Source organism: Homarus americanus, unplaced genomic scaffold (genome assembly GCF_018991925.1).
Source record: "Homarus americanus isolate GMGI-L3 unplaced genomic scaffold, GMGI_Hamer_2.0 scaffold45698, whole genome shotgun sequence".
Taxonomy (NCBI): Eukaryota; Metazoa; Arthropoda; class Malacostraca; order Decapoda; family Nephropidae; genus Homarus; species Homarus americanus.
Window position 1 is genome coordinate 13010233 of NW_024735554.1, and position 19866 is coordinate 13030098.

The following is a 19866-nucleotide window of genomic DNA, read 5'->3' on the forward strand; positions in this document are numbered from 1 at the left end:
GCAATGTCAATTATATTATCCTAACTTTAGTTTGAGGTATTATTTATTACAAAAAGTTAAGTATTCTGGTTTTCCCACACATCTCCTGGGACGGTTGGTGGGGGTGGGGGAGGAGGACCGCCCGACCATCTGTTACCCTGTGAAGAATATTTTTTTTTTTTATTAACTGAAGATATTTGTTTTAGCTCATAAAATTCATACAAATTACCGTCAGAATATAATTTACATTGCTGGAAATTTTATATTGATGATTATTTTGAATATAAACATCATATATTTTGCATTAAACATAAAATTTTAGATAAAAAAAATTTTCTGAGTAACTATGTTATCTTTTGTGCAAAATATATGGCTATATTCAAAAATATTCCTGGTCTTACAAGGAATCCAGCAATGTCAATTGTATTATCCTAACTTTAATCTGAGGTATTATTTAATACAAAATGTTAAAATCTAAATTTTCACCACTCTTCCTTGAAGGATGATTGGTGGGGGTGAGGGTTAGGATGGCTTGTAGCGGTTGGAAGAGGCAAGGTGAGGTACTTTGATTGACAGATAGTGTCCTGAAGATTATTTTTTTTTTTATTAACTGAGATATTTGTTTTAGCTCATAAAATTCATACAAATTACCGGCCAGAATATAATTTACATTGCTGGAATTTGTATAATTTGGTGATCATTTTGAATATAACATATATATTTGCATTAGACATACAAATTTTAGATAAAAAAATTTTCTGAGTAACTATATTATCTTTTTGTGCAAAAATGTAAAATTTATTCAAAATATTCTGGTCTAAAGGAATCCAGCAATGTCAATTGTATTATCTAACTTTAGTTTGAGGTATTATTTATTAAAATTTAGTGGTTTTCCCCAAAATTTCTCAGAGGAAGAGCCGGCAGTGGAGTGTGAGAGGGGGGGAGTCGAGTCCATTATTTGAATGGACATTAACTTGTGACTGTGTTCTCTATTTCTCTTAGTATTAATTGTGTCATGTACCATCTTAAAATTAAGATGTTATTTTTACTAACATAGTTTATGTCTTCAAAAGTGGGTTTGGGGTCGGGCGGTTTCTATTGAATTAAAATCACATGTTCTGTTGTTCCTTAACGAGGATTCCATAACACGGGACCCTCTGGGTTCTATGACCGTTAGTGGGGATATCGCTATATAATATATATATATATATATATATATATATATATATATATATATATATATATATATATATATATATATATATATATATATATATATATATATATATATATATATATATATATATATATACTTTAAATCTATTTACTCGTTTATAAGGTGAGCCTGATTTTTGACCAGAAATCGTTAATTCTGATATTCCTCGTTTATAGTTTGACCCAGTTTTTGAGGTAATGGAACAACAAAACCTTCACTAAGCTCTCGATCCTATTAAACTGAGGCTATACGTTAACCACAAATTTGAAGGCAAATTGTTCTCCATTATTAATAAATCGACACTTTACACTGAAGCGGGTAGTTTCAACAAAATAATATATTTCCATTGAAGTATTTATTCAAGTCAATTAGGGGAATATTATTGTGATACAGTTTTCTTCAAACCATTCAGCGATTACGGTAACATCTTTTGAACGAAAAGCAAAAGTCATTGTTTGATCACTTGAATTTATCACTTTCCACTGTAATCGTCGTAATTTCAGCAAAAATATTACATTTTCGTGGAATGTATTATATAAAGCACAGTATGAATAGAATATCACTGTAATATAACAGAATTTAAAAACTATTAAAAATAGCATCATCTCAAGAACAGAAGCTTGGTAAAGTCTTTTCTTTTGTTTTTAGTCATGTATTTTATCCTATTTTACATTGAAATACATCACGTTTCAAGCAAAACTACTATTTATTTCGGAGAATATATTCATTCACGCAGTTTAGGTAAAAATATCGTGTGATGTAATAGTTTTTAACTGAAAATGATTAGAAAAACCGCATTACCCTTTAGCCCTGTTCAAGGAGAGGACTGGGAGAAGCTGTTTGGTACTGCAGATGCTGACAAAGGAAAATAATTTTGATGGATTTTAATGAAAATATTCAGAAATATGGTATCGTAGTATTTATTCAAGTCAATTAGGATAGAATATCGAAATACAAAATTTTTTACTGAAAACCATTAAGCGATTACGGTTACATCTTTTGAGCGAAAAGCGAAAGTCATTGTTTTTAAATCGATTTTATCCACTTTCACTGTATCGTCGTCATTTCAGTAAAAAATATTACATTTCTGTGAATGCATTATATCAAGCACAGTATGAATAGAATATCATTGTAATATAACAATATTTTTAACCAAAAACTATTAAAAAAGCAGTAACTTCTCTTGAACATCGGAAGGTTAGGTAAATCTTTTGTTTTCGTCATGTAGTTTATCCTATTTTACATTTAAAATACATCACGTTTGAGCAAAACTACTATTTATTTCGAGAATATATTCATTCAGGCACATTAGGTAAAATTTACATGTGATGTAACAGTTTTTTAACTGAAAGCGATTAGAAAAACCGTGTACCGTCCTAGCTGATACAGCTAGTGGTGCGTGATCGTCATATGTAAACAATAGGAGGTTGAAGTAGATTACCTGGTATTCTATTAAGTGTGAAATATCAAAAAGGTTTTTATTACCAGTATTTTTTGAAGATCAATGAGAACTGTGATACCGTATATGATAGGATAAGTTAGACTGTGCTATGAACTTCAACATAGACTACTGAAAGCACATTGTAAGGTAATTTAGCCTATTGTAAGTTGGTAAGCTTCATTTGCTGAAGGAACTGCACAACTTTTCATTACTAATTGGTACATATTTTACGTTTCCATTGTTTACCGGCAGTAAATGGTAAATATTTTTCATGTCTGAAGCTAAAAGTTTCTCCTCGCCCATCCCATCATGCCGGGTTCAACCTAACAAAACTATGGCATTATATAGGACTGACCCCCAATTTTTGCCTAAAAATTTGGTCTTAAAGCTTCGAACTATACCAATGTGTGTGTGTGTGTGTGTGTATATATATATATATATATATATATATATATATATACACACACACACACACAGACCCCGACTTACGATTGCTTCGACTTATGACCGTCGGGACTTACGACCGCCTCAGATTTTTTATTAAATTTTTTTTTTTTTTTCTTCAAATGACACGCATTTTCTATACCGAAACGTTTCCAGTTAATGTAGTCTCCATGTATAATTAGAAAATTATGGGGGCCCCATGTGCATTCAGCTGACTACATTAAAGGTAAGTGCTCAATCACACTGTAACCATTCCTTATTATTTATTACTTTCACTGTACTGTATCCATTCCTCATTATTCATTACTTTTACTGTACTTTATTTCATTGTAGATTATTTATTAAAAAAAAATTTTTTTTTTTATCTATGTCGGACTTACGACCTGGATTTGGGTCCCTAACTCCGTCGTAAGTCGGGGTCTAGCTGTATATATATATATATATATATATATATATATATATATATATATATATATATATATATGCTGATAACCACAAGGAAATAAGAAAACACGAAGTTCCCAAGCGCTTTCATGTAATTCACATCTTCAGGGGTGAGTACAGACTAGAGAGAGAAATACAAATCAAGGTGTATATATACAGAGGAGGGTGAGATCAGGTCCACAATGGTCAGGTATTAGGTAATGACCCTACTAATCTTTAAATAGCACCGCAACGGTCGGTAGTCATTTCAGAGGGTAAGGTGACCCAACCTTCTCACCTGGTTACAAATCTTCTTAATTACAAAATTGTCCAGTTTGTACATGCCATTACTCAAATTCATGTTGAATGCTTCGGAATGTTTAATGAGACTAGATTCTATGATGTTCCTACTGTCAATTGAATTACAAGGTAATATTGAGGAGGCATTATCCCAGTCAATGCAATGCTTGTTATCCCTCAAATGAACAAACAGAGCATTGGATTCCTGGCCTGTCCTAACACTATATTTATGTTGTTTAAGTCTAGTTACAAGATCTTTACCTGTCTTGTCTAAGTAAAACATATTACATTCCTTGCAAGGAACTTTATAAATGCAACCAATTATGTTGTTGGGGGAGTTCTTGATTAACATTTGTTTAACCCAGCAAGACCCATCATTAGCTCAGTTGGGTCAATCTCTTATAAACTATCTAAATGGTTAGTTTCTTTAGTAAATCCCCTAGTTGGCAACATTTCTTACTCTAATATCAAGAACAATATGGATTTGGTTGATAAACTCAATAACTTACATATTAATTATGATTTTAACTGGTCAGTTTTGATGTAACATCACTCTTTACAAAGGTCCCAGTTGATGATTTACTGGAGTTCTTCATAGATTCCCTGGATAATATTTCATTGCTTGTCTCGAAAGACGACTTCATCGAACTCATCAAACTATGTATTAAGGATTGTAAATTTGAATTCAATGGAGAATATTATGCTCAAAAATTTGGTATGGCAATGGGTAATCCACTCTCACCTATATTAAGCAACCTATATATGGAATTCTTTGAAAAGAAACTATTCAGTAATATTTTACCACCTTCAGCAGTCTGGTTTAGATATGTTGATGATGTATTATGTCTCTGGCCATGTAATGAGGACCTAAAAGCTTTCCTGCCACAACTTAACAACTTAGCTCCCTCGATCAAATTCACTGTGGAATTAGAGCATGACGTAAATTGCCATTCCTAGACTGTCTGATACACAGAATAGGTAACACTTTTTTGTTCAGTATTTATAGAAAACCAACTAATGTGTGTTCATACATTCATTATTATTCTGCCCACCATAATAGAGTCAAACAGTCAGTATTTTCAACAATGTTTTTACGTGCTTTGAGAATTTACAGTCCGGAATTCATTGATGAGGAATATAAATATATCTATAATATTGGCTCAAACCTTAAATACCCTAGATCTTTCATAGACAAATGCCTAAACATTACTAAGAAAACTTTTTATAGAACTGATCCCAAGCCCACCCATGACCATAAGAATCTCTTAGTATTACCATTTCACAAAAATTTCTCTCAAATTCCTTTACAACTAAAAACCTGGAACGTCAATGTGGCATTTAAAAACTCATGCACTGTTAAACAAATGTTAATCAAGAACTCCCTCAACAACACAATTGGTTGCAAGCTCAGCGCGGTTGCAAACAAGGGACTATTCACGGGGAGGTGTAGATCTTGGAGGTTACACAGGTTGACAGAATAGTTCAGGAGATTTATGACTTCCTTAAATAGACTACTGACTCTAACTAAACTACAAACATCAGATTCTCTGATGTTTGGGCAACAAAATAATCTAACTTCAGTAGCAATTAAAAACTCATGGTTATTCCTAGGGACAATACCGCGGAGTGTCATTTGTACTGGCAGACGCAACACTCACTTACTTAACCAATGTTACTATCAATAAAGACAGTTAAAGCTTTCAACATCACTCACAAAGGATCTTGTATCCTTTAACTGTAATCAAACATATCTAAGTTGACTCAAAACAATGGTGTTCTCTCTCATATTCAAATTCACTCCATAGAGAGGTTGTTTTCAGGAAGTCAGAGAAAATGGGATAACGGAGGACTGAGGCGTCTTGAAGCGATGAGGAAACGGACTCCTCAGATGGGGGACTCAAAGGAAAGCAGAGCTACATGTTTTGTGGGCTATTGAGTGTAATATGAATTGTCTGATTTTACGTTAACTGACATGTATGACCATGGTCATTACAGGGTAACTGAAACAAATATTGAGGGAAAGGGGAGATGACCGTAACATAACCCGGAGAGTTCTGTTTCATATATTTTTGTGTATTGTTGATGTAATATTCTTTTAATCATCTTGTTTTACACTTAAAGACCTTAGTTGTTGAAGTGCAGTAATAACATAACAACAACAACTGATTTTCTTTAAACAGTTCACATCAGCAATGTTATCTTCACCCCCCCATATATTCGTTTTTTTTGGACTTTCGTGTTTTACAGACTGGAGTCTGCCTAATTAGTCTGATTTATCGAGGTTCTACTGTAAATTGATTCTACATGGAGAACTAATAAGCTTCACTGTCCACTGGAAGTTAATTAATCCTACATTCTCTTGAGTTCCATTGTCCACTGGAAGCTAATTAATTCTACATTCTCTTGAGTTCCATTGTCCACTGGAAGCTAATTAATTCTACATTCTCTTGAGTTCCATTGTCCACTGGAAGCTAATTAATTCTACATTTTCATAAGCTTTATAATCCACAGGACTTGACACCAGTTATAAGACAAAGGAAGATGTCATGCGGAACAGTGCTGACAGGAGGATGAGAGGGTACCTGATGCACACTAAGACAGAACTGAACAAGGACAGACAGTTACCAGCTGTCTCTTCCTATAATCAGGCTGTAGAATTCTTGAAGAACCAGTTATCTATAAATAAGTGAGGTTCTTTACATTTATCAGTGATTGAGTTTATTTTCATCTTTGAGATTTAATGGTGTTTATATTTATGGGTTAATAATTCATGTTCCTTATCTTGATAATCCCTTTTACATATACATTTAGTTGTCATTGAACATTAATCCTTTGAGTGAATCCACACTGTAATGAAAGGAAGTTTTTACTACCCATTTGCCTATTAACTAAAGAATGTTCTACTATTATGAAAGGTAAGTCACCACCACCTTTCTGCTTTATCACCACCAGCTCCATAATCACCACCACTACCTCTATTATCACTGCCTAAATCAGAATTTCACCTTCCTCCAAACCTCTCATCCACTGCTTTCACTGAAACTGCCTCTCTCACTTATTCTGTGACTGTCATTCATGATAATACAATATTGTACAATACTGTACATTGTTTATTTGTTTTTCTCAATCCACAATTAAAAATTTATATTATGTAACGTAGAAGGAATATGACATGTTCATATATACTTACTCTCAATTTTGTGGGTAGACATCAGCTGTTCAGTTGTGTCTGGCAGTGCTGCAGGCAGTGTTACCAAACAAACCAACTGATGCATCACCTCCTCACCACCACCTTCCTTTCTCCTTCCCATCCACTCCAGCTCACTTACTTTTATCCTCTTCTCTACTGATCGCCTCGTTAGTTGCTTGGGCGATTGGTAACGTCTCTGTTACTTTTCCTTTTCTTTTATCCTTTTGCACTGTTGGCAAGTACTGGGCGTGCACCGTCTCCTGAATGTACCTGAACCTGCTCCAGTGTTGGTCAAGTCTTGTCTTGAAAGAGCACACACTCGGTGGCATCACAACACTTTCTGGTAGATTGTTCCAAGAGTTCACAACTCTCTCTCTGAAAAAGTTTGCCCTCACATTTTTCTGGACTTGCGGCTTCTTCAATCTTAAGCTGTGACCCCTTGAGGAGCGAGCGTCCGCCAACTCCAAGTAAGGACACTCGACTAGGTAGTGCCCCTTGAGATGCTTATACACCTCAATTAGGTCACCCCTTGCCCGTCTGTAGTATAAGCTAGGCAAGTTCAGGCCCTCCAATATCTCAGGGTAGCTGAAGTACCGAAGTGCAGGCACCAGTCTGGTGGCCCTCCGTTGAACATTTTTGACCAACTGACAGTCCCTAGCATATCTCGAGGACCAGACGGGGTGACAGTACTCCAGATGGGGAAGCACTTCTCTCTTGAAGATCGTTACGAGGGACGGACTGTCTAGAACTCTAGATATCTGAACAACCTTCTTTAATAATTTATTTGCCTGATTTACCTTCTTCTCGCAATGGCCCGAGAACTTCAGCTCATTGTCAACATACACACCTAGGTCCTTCTCACATTCAGTCTCAAATAGTGCAGTTTCTTCATCCTTTTGGGACATATGATACGCCTCCTTACCGTTGGTATGCCCCAGGTGCATCCTCTTACACTTCGTGACATTGAATCTCAGGAGCCATTTCTTCGACCATTCTTGGAGCCCACAGAGGTTCTTCTGCAGCTCTTCACAGTCCGCTTGGTTCTTGATTTCCCGAAATAACTTGGCGTCATCGGCAAACATTTGTATGGAGGAGTGTACAACGTCAGGCATGTCATTTATGAAACAAACAAACAACAGCGGGCCCAATACACTGCCCTGTGGTACCCTGCTTGTGACAGGTACGGATGATGATATCATGCCATTAATCGCCCTACACGGCTTGTGGTCATGTAGGAAGTCTTCTATCCACACGAGGACATTACCCCGAATTCCGTACCCTTCCAATTTAATTTTCAGCCTTTCGTGGGGTACACTGTCGAAAGCCTTGGCAAAATCTAGGTAAATATTGTCGATATTACCAACCCGTTCCAGAATATGAGTCCAAATATCCAATACCTTGAGCAATTGTGGTAAGCAGGAGCGCCCCGGCATAAAACCATGTTGGCAATGCTTTACAAGGTTGTTTCGTAGTATATGTTCCATTGCAGCATCTCTAATAATACTCTCAAGTACTTTACATATTATGCTGGTCAGGCTCACAGGTCTATAGTTGTTCGTGGAGTGACGATTGTCCTTCTTGAAGATAGGACTCACATAAGCCACTTTCCATTCACTGGGGACCTTTTGTTCATCCAGGCATTTACAAAACAAGATTTTCAGGGGCTCGGCAAGCTCGTTGCACAATTCTCTTAGCACTCTAGGATGTACCATGTCAGGGCCGGGACTCTTATGGACCTTTAGCTTGGACAGTGCTGTGTCGAACTGCCTGTCCTCAAACGCAGGAAGGTTAATTACATCCTCTCTTGTGAACACCGAGGAAAAGAAGCTGTTCAATGCCTCAGCTTTATCCTGGTCAGAATCTGCATAAGTACCCTCTTCAAGCCTCAGGTCTGATACCCCTACTCGCGTTTTTAATTTCAACTTTGCATAGCGGTAAAACGCCTTTGGGTTTGACTTGACCTCGCTTGCAACCAGCCTCTGGAACTCCATTTCAGCCCTTCTACACTCTTTCTTTGCTTGGTTTCTGGCTCTTGCATACATCCTCCTGTCCTGCTCATCGTTTGACCCAACCCACGTCTTGAATTTCTGGGTTTTCTTCTTAACTTTGTCGACCGCCACATGATTCATGTGTAGGGATCCCCTCATATTCCTAGAGGCACTGGGATTGGTCTTGGGTATGTATTTATCGATCAAATGGGTCACTTTACTAGTTATGATATTCAGTGTAGTGTCTGTGTTCTTGTGCCTTTATGAGTCAGGCCAGTTGATACTTCTCATCTCTTCCCTCATCCCGCTGTAATTTCCCTTGTAATATTTGTACCTTGGCCTGGCCTTATCCTGAACTAGGTAACAGTTAAATCTGAATGACAATACTATATGGTGACTGATGCCAACTTGGGCAAGGTGTTCCAGTTTGGCCACCATACCCTCCTCATTTGTTATGATGAGGTCTAGTGGCTTGGGTGATTGCTCCCCTCTGTAATGTGTCGGGTTTTTAACATATTGGAACAGAAAATTATCTGAGAGTTTCTACAAAAAGTGTAGCAGGGTTATTCAAGTCATTTGGAGTGAACTCGTTTCTCCAGTCGATGTCGCAATAGATAAAGTCCCCCATGATAAGGAGGTGGCTAGGGTTGAGCATCGCCGCGTTGTCTATTAAGGCTCTTAAGTTCTTTTGATTTAGTGAGCCACAGTTTGGGGATCTGTAGATACACCCGACAATAAGTAAGTCCCCTCCCTTTAATTTAATTTTACACCACTTGGACTCTTCATAAACATCCTCTCCCTGTACTCTCGCCTGGCTTGCTCTAAGGTCTTGCCTAGCATAGATAACCACACCCCTCTTGCAAGTTCACTCTGCCTCTCTGTCATTCTACTATGAATGTTATTCATAATTCAATATTGTACAACAAAAAATACTGTATTGCTAAACTAGTAAATAAAAGCCAAATGAAAAGTTACAAATTCCAGGGTGAGTCCCAAGTAATCATTTATGCTGGTGACATTCTGATCCAATGAAAGAATGAGGAAGATATGTCTAGGGTCATTGATCAGCTGCAGTATCTTTGTCTCTCCTTGGGACTGGTCATTGATGAAAATAAAACCAAATTTCAGTCAAGGGCAGTAAATGGAAAAGAATTTTGGCTAAATGGAATAAAATTGCAAACAGTATCCAGTTACAAATATCTGGGAATGTTTGTGGGTATAAATAATAATGTTAAGGATAAAATTACTTATGTCAAAAATATACGTACAGCAAGGCTAAAACCTCTGAAAGTTTTGTCAAATAGAGCAAATGGTGTTGGTATACCAGTTTTAAGATCTATGTACTTAAGTACAGTTAGGAGTATCATTGATTATTCAGCTCCAGTTCTAGCTTCTTACTCAGGAAAAGATTTTTGGCTATTATAGTTTATTCAGAATGAAGCAATGAGGATTGTGCTTGGTTGTCCAAAGACAACAAGAATAGAGATTATGAGGATGGAGCTAAATGTCCCGAACATAATACAGTGGGGTATGCTATAACGAACGGATCCTACTACGAATATTCCTATAACGAACGGTTTTACCTATAAAATTGAGAATGCTATAACGAACGAAACTCCTACAACGAACATAATTTAATTGGTTTTTTTTTCTAATTTATTGTTTTATTATTACAAATATTAATGATATTCTTTATTTCAGGGGTTTAGATGCATATTTATGCACTTTTTTACAATTTTTACAATTTCATATTATATTTTTCAGTGTTCAGTGGTTGTATTTGGGGGCCTGGAACGGATTAATCCTATAACAAACGAATGCTATAACGAACAAGGTTCTAAAACCAATTAGATTCGTTATAGCATACCCCACTGTACACAGAATTAGGGAGTTGACTGTCATTTCTACTCTAAGGCTTATTAGGCGTGGTGATGGGTATCTGAAGTCTGCTGTTGATAAATTTACTAATGCAATTACTAGTAATTTTAAGATGAATACTTATACTAAAAAACTTTTGTCAGATGTTGTGTGAATACAATACAGTATAGTCTGCATTTACGCGGCTTTTGTTTACGCGTTTGGTCAGTTACGCGGTGCCTTGCCAGAATGAAATGCTTTAATTACGCGGTAAATTTGGTCATTTACGCAGGAAGCGGCGCGGGCAGGGTGAGCACAAGGTCGCCCAGTCATCAAATCATTACCGAGTTCTTCACCTGCCACCCACCACAGCCGGCCCAAGTCAGTGATAGTGATAGTGAGGATATGGACTTTGAGGGGTTTGAGAAAGAGGCCCTGCAAGCCTCTGTGGTGGATAGTGATACAATTGATACAAGTGATACAGGTGAGGGCCAATAATCTGCCCTCTGCCTCGGAACCAACCTCCCATCCCCGTGTGCCCAGCCATCTTTTCTACTAACGTAAGTGTTAAAAAACCCAATATTATTGATATTTCTCTTAATTATTAATTGTGTGTGCATACTATCATAAAATTAAGGTGTTATTTTTACTACAACGTACGTATTGTGTCGGAAAAAGTGGAGTTTGGGGCTGGGCCCAGTCTTTATTTCAATTAATCCCATATGTTCTGTTATTTCTTTTACGCGTTTCTCGTTTTACGCGGGCCTCCACGGGTTCAATTGACCGCGTAAATGCAGACTATACTGTATTGTAGATTTGTGTGTACCTTTGCCAAACAAAGTTTATTTGAAACTTTGGTTCATGGAGTGTGTATCTGTGAGAATTGATAAGCTAGAGTTTAAAACAAAAAAATGTAATCCTTTTGAGTTATGGCAAATATTCCTTGAGAAAATATCTGAGTACCATAAGGAAAATGTTATTCATATGTACTGTGATGGTTCAGTTAATGGGAATCGGGCCAGATGTGGCATTATTGTTAGGGAATTTTTTGAATATGGTATTAGTGTTGAAGAAAGAATATCCAAGAGAATTGGGGATAGAATTTCCAGCACCACTGCTGCACTTTATGCTATATATGTGGGACTTAAGAATGCCTTTGTAAGGAAAAAGACAGTTTTTGGGTTTTTTGACAGTCAAAGTGCTCTATTTGGTCTAAATTCTAAAGTGCCTCTTGATGATGATTTAGTTTTAAAATGTAAGAAGTGTATTCATGACATAAAATCACTTGGATATGATGTTAGTTTTATGTGGATTCCATCCCATTGTGGTATTTATATGAATGAGGTTGCTGATGATTTGGCTAAGTAAGGGTGTGGCAAAGAAATTGTAGAATACGATTGTATTTTGGGTATTAAAAGAATAAAATCTGGAATGGTAAAAATCCGACAGCAATGGGAAATGGACAATATTCAGAAAATTTTGAACAACGGCAGTAGTAGTTTGAAACATTATGTTCGAGTTTTGAATTCTACAAGTTCTACTTATGGTAAGGCTTTGGTTAAGTATGATACATTTGTGATGAGACTATCCTTTGGGTACAAATATTATTGGCAATATATTGAAGGAACTGATGACATTCCTTGTAAACTGTGTGGCTATGTAAAGTCCCATACATTATATCATTACATTATGGAATGTAACTGTTTATCAGAATTTAGGGGTGATGGTATTACAGTAGTACCCCGATTTACGTGGTCGATTGAACCCACAGGGTACCGCGTTAAGTGAAATCCGCGTAAATGGAACAACAGAACATATGGGATTAATTCCAATAGAGACTGGCCCGACCCCCAAACTCCACTTTTTGACGACACACAACTATGTTGTAGTAAAAATATTATTTTAACTTTATGATGGTATGCACACACAATTAATAATTAAGAGAAATATCAATAATATTAGGTTTTTTAACACGTACATTAGTAGAAAAGATGGCTGGGCACACGGGGATTGGGGGTTGGTTCCGAGGCAGAGGGCAGATTATTGGCCCTCACCTGTATCACTTGTATCAATTGTATCACTATCCACCACAGAGGCTTGCAGGGCCTCTTTGTCAAACCCCTCAAAGTCCATATCCTCACTATCACTATCACTGACTTGGGCCGGCTGTGGTGGGTGGCGGGTGAAGAACTCGGTAATGATTTGATGACTGGGCGACCTTGTGCTCACCCTGCCCGCGCCGATTCCTGCGTAAATGACCAAATTTACCGCGTAATTAAAGCATTTCATTCTGGCAAGGCACCGCGTAAATGACCAAACGCGTAAACAAAAGCCGCGTAAATGCAGACTATACTGTATTGTATTCACACAACATCTGACAAAAGTTTTTTAGTATAAGTATTCATCTTAAAATTACTAGTAATTGCATTAGTAAATTTATCAACAGCAGACTTCAGATACCCATCACCACGCCTAATAAGCCTTAGAGTAGAAATGACAGTCAACTCCCTAATTCTGTGTATTATGTTCGGGACATTTAGCTCCATCCTCATAATCTCTATTCTTGTTGTCCTTGGACAACCAAGCACAATCCTCATTGCTTCATTCTGAATAAACTCTAATGGCCAAAGATCTTTTCCTAAGAAGCTAGAACTGGAGCTGAATAATCAATGATACTCCTAACTGTACTTAAGTACATAGATCTTAAAACTGGTATACCAACACCATTTGCTCTATTTGACAAAACTTTCAGAGGTTTTAGCCTTGCTGTACGTATATTTTTGACATAAGTAATTTGATCCTTAACATTATTATTTATACCCACAAACATTCCCAGATATTTGTAACTGGATACTGTTTGCAATTTTATTCCATTTAGCCAAAATACTTTTCCATTTACTGCCCTTGACTGAAATTTGGTTTTATTTTCATCAATGACCAGTCCCCAGGAGAGACAAAGATACTGCAGCTGATCAATGACCCTAGACATATCTTCCTCATTCTTACATTGGATCAGAATGTCATCAGCATAAATGATTACTTGGGACTCGCCCTGGAATTTGTAACTAGCATAGGGCTAAGAATGCCACCTTGTGGGGTACCCAACCCTAGACTTTTTTCTTCCGATTCATGACCTTGAAACCAGACACTCTCTTTTCTGTTAGTTAAGTAATCTGTAATCCACATCAATAATTTCCCATTTATACCTTTACTTACAAGACTTTCTAAGATCACTTCCTTATTTGCCTTATCAAAAGCACTTTTAAGGTCTACAAACAGTCTATAGTTGACATTAGCATTACTAAGACATTTAATGACACAATCTGTAGTGTTTTTACCCTTTAAAAATCCAAACAAATTACTAGACAAGAGACCATCAATTTTATACAATAATCTATTTAATACCATTCGCTCCATCATTTTAAATAGACAAGACGTTAAGGATATGGGTCTATAATAATCACTATCACCCTTAGGCACAGGAACAATGAGTGCCATTTTCCATTTCACTGGCAGTCTTCCATTTTCATATGACAAATTAAAGAGATCTAGAATTGGGTTGTCCTCCATACTTATAAGATAATTGATAACATCATAAGTTAGACCATCCCTGCCAGGAGCACTAGACTTCCCTTTCTTTACAGCATTCAGAATTTCATCCTTAATAAAAGGAACACAGGTTTCCTCACTTACAGTACTTTGGATATTCACCAACCTTTGCCTCATAGATCTTGAATTCCTCAAGCAAATCTGAACATTACTTGGGAGACACTCATAACTAGATGCATACACCCACTTATTCATTAGTTCATTAGCTTTGGCATTTGGATTGGGATGAACATTAAATTTCTTCTTGACTCCTCTTACCCTATTCACACCATCCCAAACCTGATTCAAAGATTTTGATTGAGCGATCTCTCTCAAAAAAACACTCCAATACATACTTCTGGCTTTCTGATTTACCTTTGTTGTACACTCTGCCACTTCAATCAGAGTTTCCTGGGTTTTTTCATTGCTAGGATCTTTACTCCACTTACTATGACATTTCCTCAGTAACTTATTCCACCCCTTTACAATCTTATCATTATAATAGGCTTAGGTTTTATGGTATTTCCATACTGTTTCCTTGGCTTATTCAAAATGGAAACAATCACTCCTAACAAATCATCATAAAGTATGTTTTCATCTTTAATTCCAAGCTTTTTGTATTCTTTATACCACTCGCCGACTTTTGCTACAAATTCACTATGTTGGCCTACTGTTATTGTATACCTTTTCCTATTGTTAACATAAATGATTTTGTTCAAATGCAGATTCACTTTAATTGCAAAGTGATCACTCAAAAGCGTATCCACAATATCCAAATTTGCATGCACATCTAACATATTAAAAAGTAGCATAATAAAGTCTACCCCCTTTAACATGTGTCGGATCACCAGCTCCAAGGACCCTAGCATCTTCTATAGAGTCTAAGGTATTTTTCAGAACCATTCCATTGTGATTTTGAGAACCTCTACTGCCAAGATTGATGTGCCTAGCATTCAAATCACCAATTAGTAAACAATCATCAGCAAAAATAATGTCCGGCAGATCATCAACTGTCAATGAATCAGCATGCACATAAGCATTAATAATGAACAGTGTCGCATCTTGAAGCGTAATACTAACACACAAATACTCGGTACCGTTTATTTTTAGAGCAGAATGAAAAGATGCTGGAATATAATCTTTGATATAAGTCGTCAAACCTCTACACTTTACAGTCAAATCAGTTGGCAATTCAAAACTTTGATAACCTCTCAGTTGCAAAGATGTTCCGTTTGTCCCAACCTCTTGCAAAGCTATGACATCAATACTACTAGAATGAACATATGCATGAAGATCCGTTAACCTTTTTTTCAAACTATTAACATTCCAGGAAATTAAGCTGACATTATGATCCATTAGAATAAATTTTCCCCCTCATATTCTTCACCGAAATAAGAACATTCTTTTTGACTTCGTCCCTTGGATTTGCCATATATTCCAAAACAGAGTCAAGAATGTTCGTCAGGTCACCAAGCATTTCCTTGTTTACTACATTCTCTTTAGAAACTGAACCAACTCTATTTCCTAACAGACTATGGTTACTATTTTGCTCTAGATTGCTATCCACAATATTTGATTCCATCTCTACTAATGTTTCATTTTCTTTTGAACTATCTTTATTAACAAGATCAACATCACTATATGGCACAAGATTCACCAAGCATTTCTTGATATCCAATACTGCTTGTTTGAGCTCATCAATCTCCTTACGGCGTTCTACTAGAATGTTAGGGGCTGTAAGGTTATTGTTCCCGTTACCTATGTCCTTCTGTGCTGCTGCATTTCGTATTTCCATACGCTTTTCCCATACATTTACAGCACTTGGTGTCCCTGCAACATCGCTCCCTACAGCGTCACCTTTATCCTCTTAATTAGTGGACTGAGCTCATGATTGCAATTGCTGAACTTTCGTTTTTTAGGACACACCCACGACCTGGCATTGTGCGGCTTTGGTACTAGTTCTCCATCAATTTTAATTACACGTCTCTTGGCCCAAAAAAATCTATCGTCAGCCAACACATCCTCGGGGTCAAGGTAAACAGGATAATAAAAAAGAATGATCTTAGTACACCTCCCAATGGACTCCACAGGCTTTTCCATCACTACATTCTCAAAACCTTCTGTAGTTAGATCTCTAACTGCTTCCTCATTCTTCACAGTAATATAAGGAATATGTTTACCTTCTTTAAAGAGCACTTGATACCCTTGATGGCGCTTAGTGAGTCTAACTGACCACTTTACCTTATCATGAAAATCCATGCCATTATTTTTGGGGAAGTAAAGGCGTGGCCTCCTTGATGAGTTGCTGCCGTCTAAACCATCAATGGGGTTTACACTCGTTGTACTGATCACGGTTGAAGAATGACTCGCACCATCAATTTTCTTTCGCTTATCCACCAAGTGGGAAATATCATCACTGCTTGTAACATCTCTAATCCTCCTTTTATTCTTCTTTTTGCTGTTAACAACTTTAAACGTCTCTTCTTCTTCACATTCACTGTTGCTAGACAGCTCCAAATCCGACAACAGTCCTCCAGCAGTACCCTGGGCTACATTGCTGTGTCTTCTGTGTCCATCACCCAATTCCGTCATTTTAGTAAGCGACCTGCTCGTTGAAGCTCTTCCGCCAGCCATGACCGTACGTGTCCAGCCAGGGAGGTGTAGGAGAGCGACCTGCACGTCCGTCCAGTATGGCCAGTGTTCAGGAAGTGTGAGAGACCACTAATCCCCCACCCTACCTCCACCTAGCATTGAGTCACGTCAGGGCCCCCCCCCCGAAAAAAAAATACATACTTTAACTTTCATCTTTATTCAAGACATTTTCAGAAAATTCTCTCGATTTTCAATCTCAGAAATTTTGTTCCTAAAGTCTTAAATTTTTGGAAAGTTCCGACTTTGGGAATGATTTTCCAAGCAAATTCAATTCCGGCTATCAGAGATTTCTGGGTTTGAGGGATTCCGGCTAACGGAGATATTACTACCTACAACACAATTAAACAACACCCAACACATCATTAAGAACAAGCCTGGTTGTCATTACATGCCCTCTTCAAGTCTAAGGGTATTCTTGAAGGTGGAGTGAAGACATCACTCTGAATCCCACACAGCCTCTGGGGAGTTTGGTGAGGCTTCACAATGTCAAGCTTCACCAAAGACATGGTTTTCCTGGGTGCCTTGCACTAGCGTGCAGTAGCTAGGGGGGGCGGTCCGCCCCGGGCGGCACTTTTGGGGGGCGGCACTTTTGGGTCTGCTCATCACCCATATCTGCAGCTACTGGAGACGTTAATCCATCCCTTTGTATCGGCGGCAAGTTAATCCTTGTCGTGTCTGACCTAACACCTGACCCACATCATCACGGCCACGTCATGAGCTACACCCTTGCTATGCGCCCCCCCCGCCACACACACAACCTGTAACCTGTTGAGGATTAAGGAAACAACTTCAAACAAGTACGCCAGTGAGCTCATGTGGTGTGGGTCAGGTGTTAGGTCAGACACGACGAGGATTAACTTGCCGCCGATACAAAGGGAAGGATTAACGTCTCCAGTAGCTGCAAAACCATGCAGTCTCGGGTCATATCAGTTCATGTACAGCCGACCAATCCACCAGTTACAAGCAATTCACTTCAGTTCTGCACAAGTCTCCATCGTGACAAGACGAGGGGAGGCTAGACGACTTTTAAGTTCTCTTGTGTTTTCGATCCAGTTATTTACTTCGTTGGAAGACATAATACTATAAGGTAAGAAATATTAAAGTATTGGTTAAAAATATTGATGTGACTTTTGCTGCGGTACTGAGATTAAATATTAAGATTTTGTTTCACAGCATTGCGATTTTATACTAAGACACTATCCTCACTGGGGTACAGACAAAAGCCCCCCCGACAAAAGCCACCCAGACAAAAGCCCCCTACTTTGATCGGGGTGGCTTTTGTCTGACAACAGTAAGGGCTTTCAAAAGTTACGGACATAATTAAATAGTTGAGGGTAAAATATACTGTTCTTCTCTGTGGTTAATTATTGGTTAGGTTAGGGTTAGGTTAAGTTAGGTTAGGTTAGGGTTAGGGTTGTCAGACAAAAGCCACCCCGATCAAAGTAGGGGGCTTTTGTCTGGGTGGCTTTCGTCTGGGGGGCTTTTGTCTGGGTGGCTTTCGTCGGGGGGGCTTATGTCAGACATCCATTTTCACTGTACTCTGAGTCTGTAATTTTAGATTAAGTTGCTACTTTTTACATTTCCATTGTATTACATTGATACTAGTGTCATTGTACCGTGATTTTAGATCAAGCTGTTTGTTACTTCCTATCTGTCTCCTACTATTCAGAACGAGTTTATAGAAATTTTGGGAGAAAACGTAAGAAGCAAAGTCATCAAGCAAGTAAAAGAAGCAAAGTACTTTTCCATGATATTCGACAGCACTCCTGATATTTCACATAAGGATCAAACGAGCCAAGTTTTACGCTATGTTATGATCGATGGAGATAAGGTGAAGGTTGTGGAATCATTTGTCGATTTCATTGAAACAAAAGGTAAAACCGCCGAGAATATTTCAATGATGATTTTGGAAAAATTAGAGAAAGACGGAATTGATATTCAAAATTGTAGAGGGCAAGCATATGATAATGCTGCGGTGATGGCTGGTGTTCATACTGGTGTTCAGAAACGTATCAAGGAAATTAATAAAAAAGCAGAATTTGTCGCTTGTACAAATCACTCGCTGAATTTGGCGGGTGTTCATGCAGCTTCTGTTGCTGTGAATTCTGTTACCTTTTTTGGATGTGTGGAACGTTTGTTTGTATTTTTTCCTTCATCAACCCATCGCTGGGATGTTCTAACTTCAGTCACTGATGAAAGTGTCAAGCGCATAATAGAAACTCGGTGGAGTGCGAGGGGAGAAGCTGTAAGTGTTGTAAAGAAACATTTCTCAAAAATCTTAAGTGCCCTAGATAAGTTAACTGGTGAAGAAGAAAATACAGCTACCAGGGCAGATGCTGGTGTTCTACTTGGTGCGTTGCAATCATTTTCCTTTTTGTGCTTTCTTGGCCTGTGGGGACCCGTCCTTCTAGAAATTAACGACACACAGACTTACCTCCAAACCAAGGGCTTGAACATACAACAATGTGATATAAAACTCAGGGCATTAGAAACATTTCTAGTTGAAAACAGGGACAAGCTAGTGAGTAATGGAGTTAACTATGCCAAAGAAATTTGCAATGATCTGGGGATAGTCATGGAGCGTCAGCGTCGACCCAAAAAGAAGAAACAAATGTTTGGTGAAGGATCACGAGATGCTGAATTGCCATACGACATTGAATTGAGGAGAGAAATGTTTTCTTCGCTGGACAGAGTGATCCAAGAAATAACTTTGAGATTTCAACAGCTTCATGAACTTGCTGAGAAATATGCCTTCCTTACCCCATTGAATCTTTTGGATGATAAATAT

General features: G+C 37.7%; 1 protein-coding gene across 3 annotated transcripts in view; it reads left to right on the forward strand.

Annotated features, from left to right (window-relative positions):
• Window positions 1–19866, forward strand: part of LOC121871535 (DNA fragmentation factor subunit beta-like) — a 56821-nt gene that overhangs the window by 25698 nt on the left and 11257 nt on the right. For all 3 annotated transcript variants that reach the window (XM_042373967.1, XM_042373969.1, XM_042373968.1), the window contains one exon: window positions 6315–6489. In XM_042373967.1, the coding sequence (XP_042229901.1) occupies window positions 6315–6489 (175 nt within the window). The remainder of the gene's footprint in view (window positions 1–6314; window positions 6490–19866) is intronic.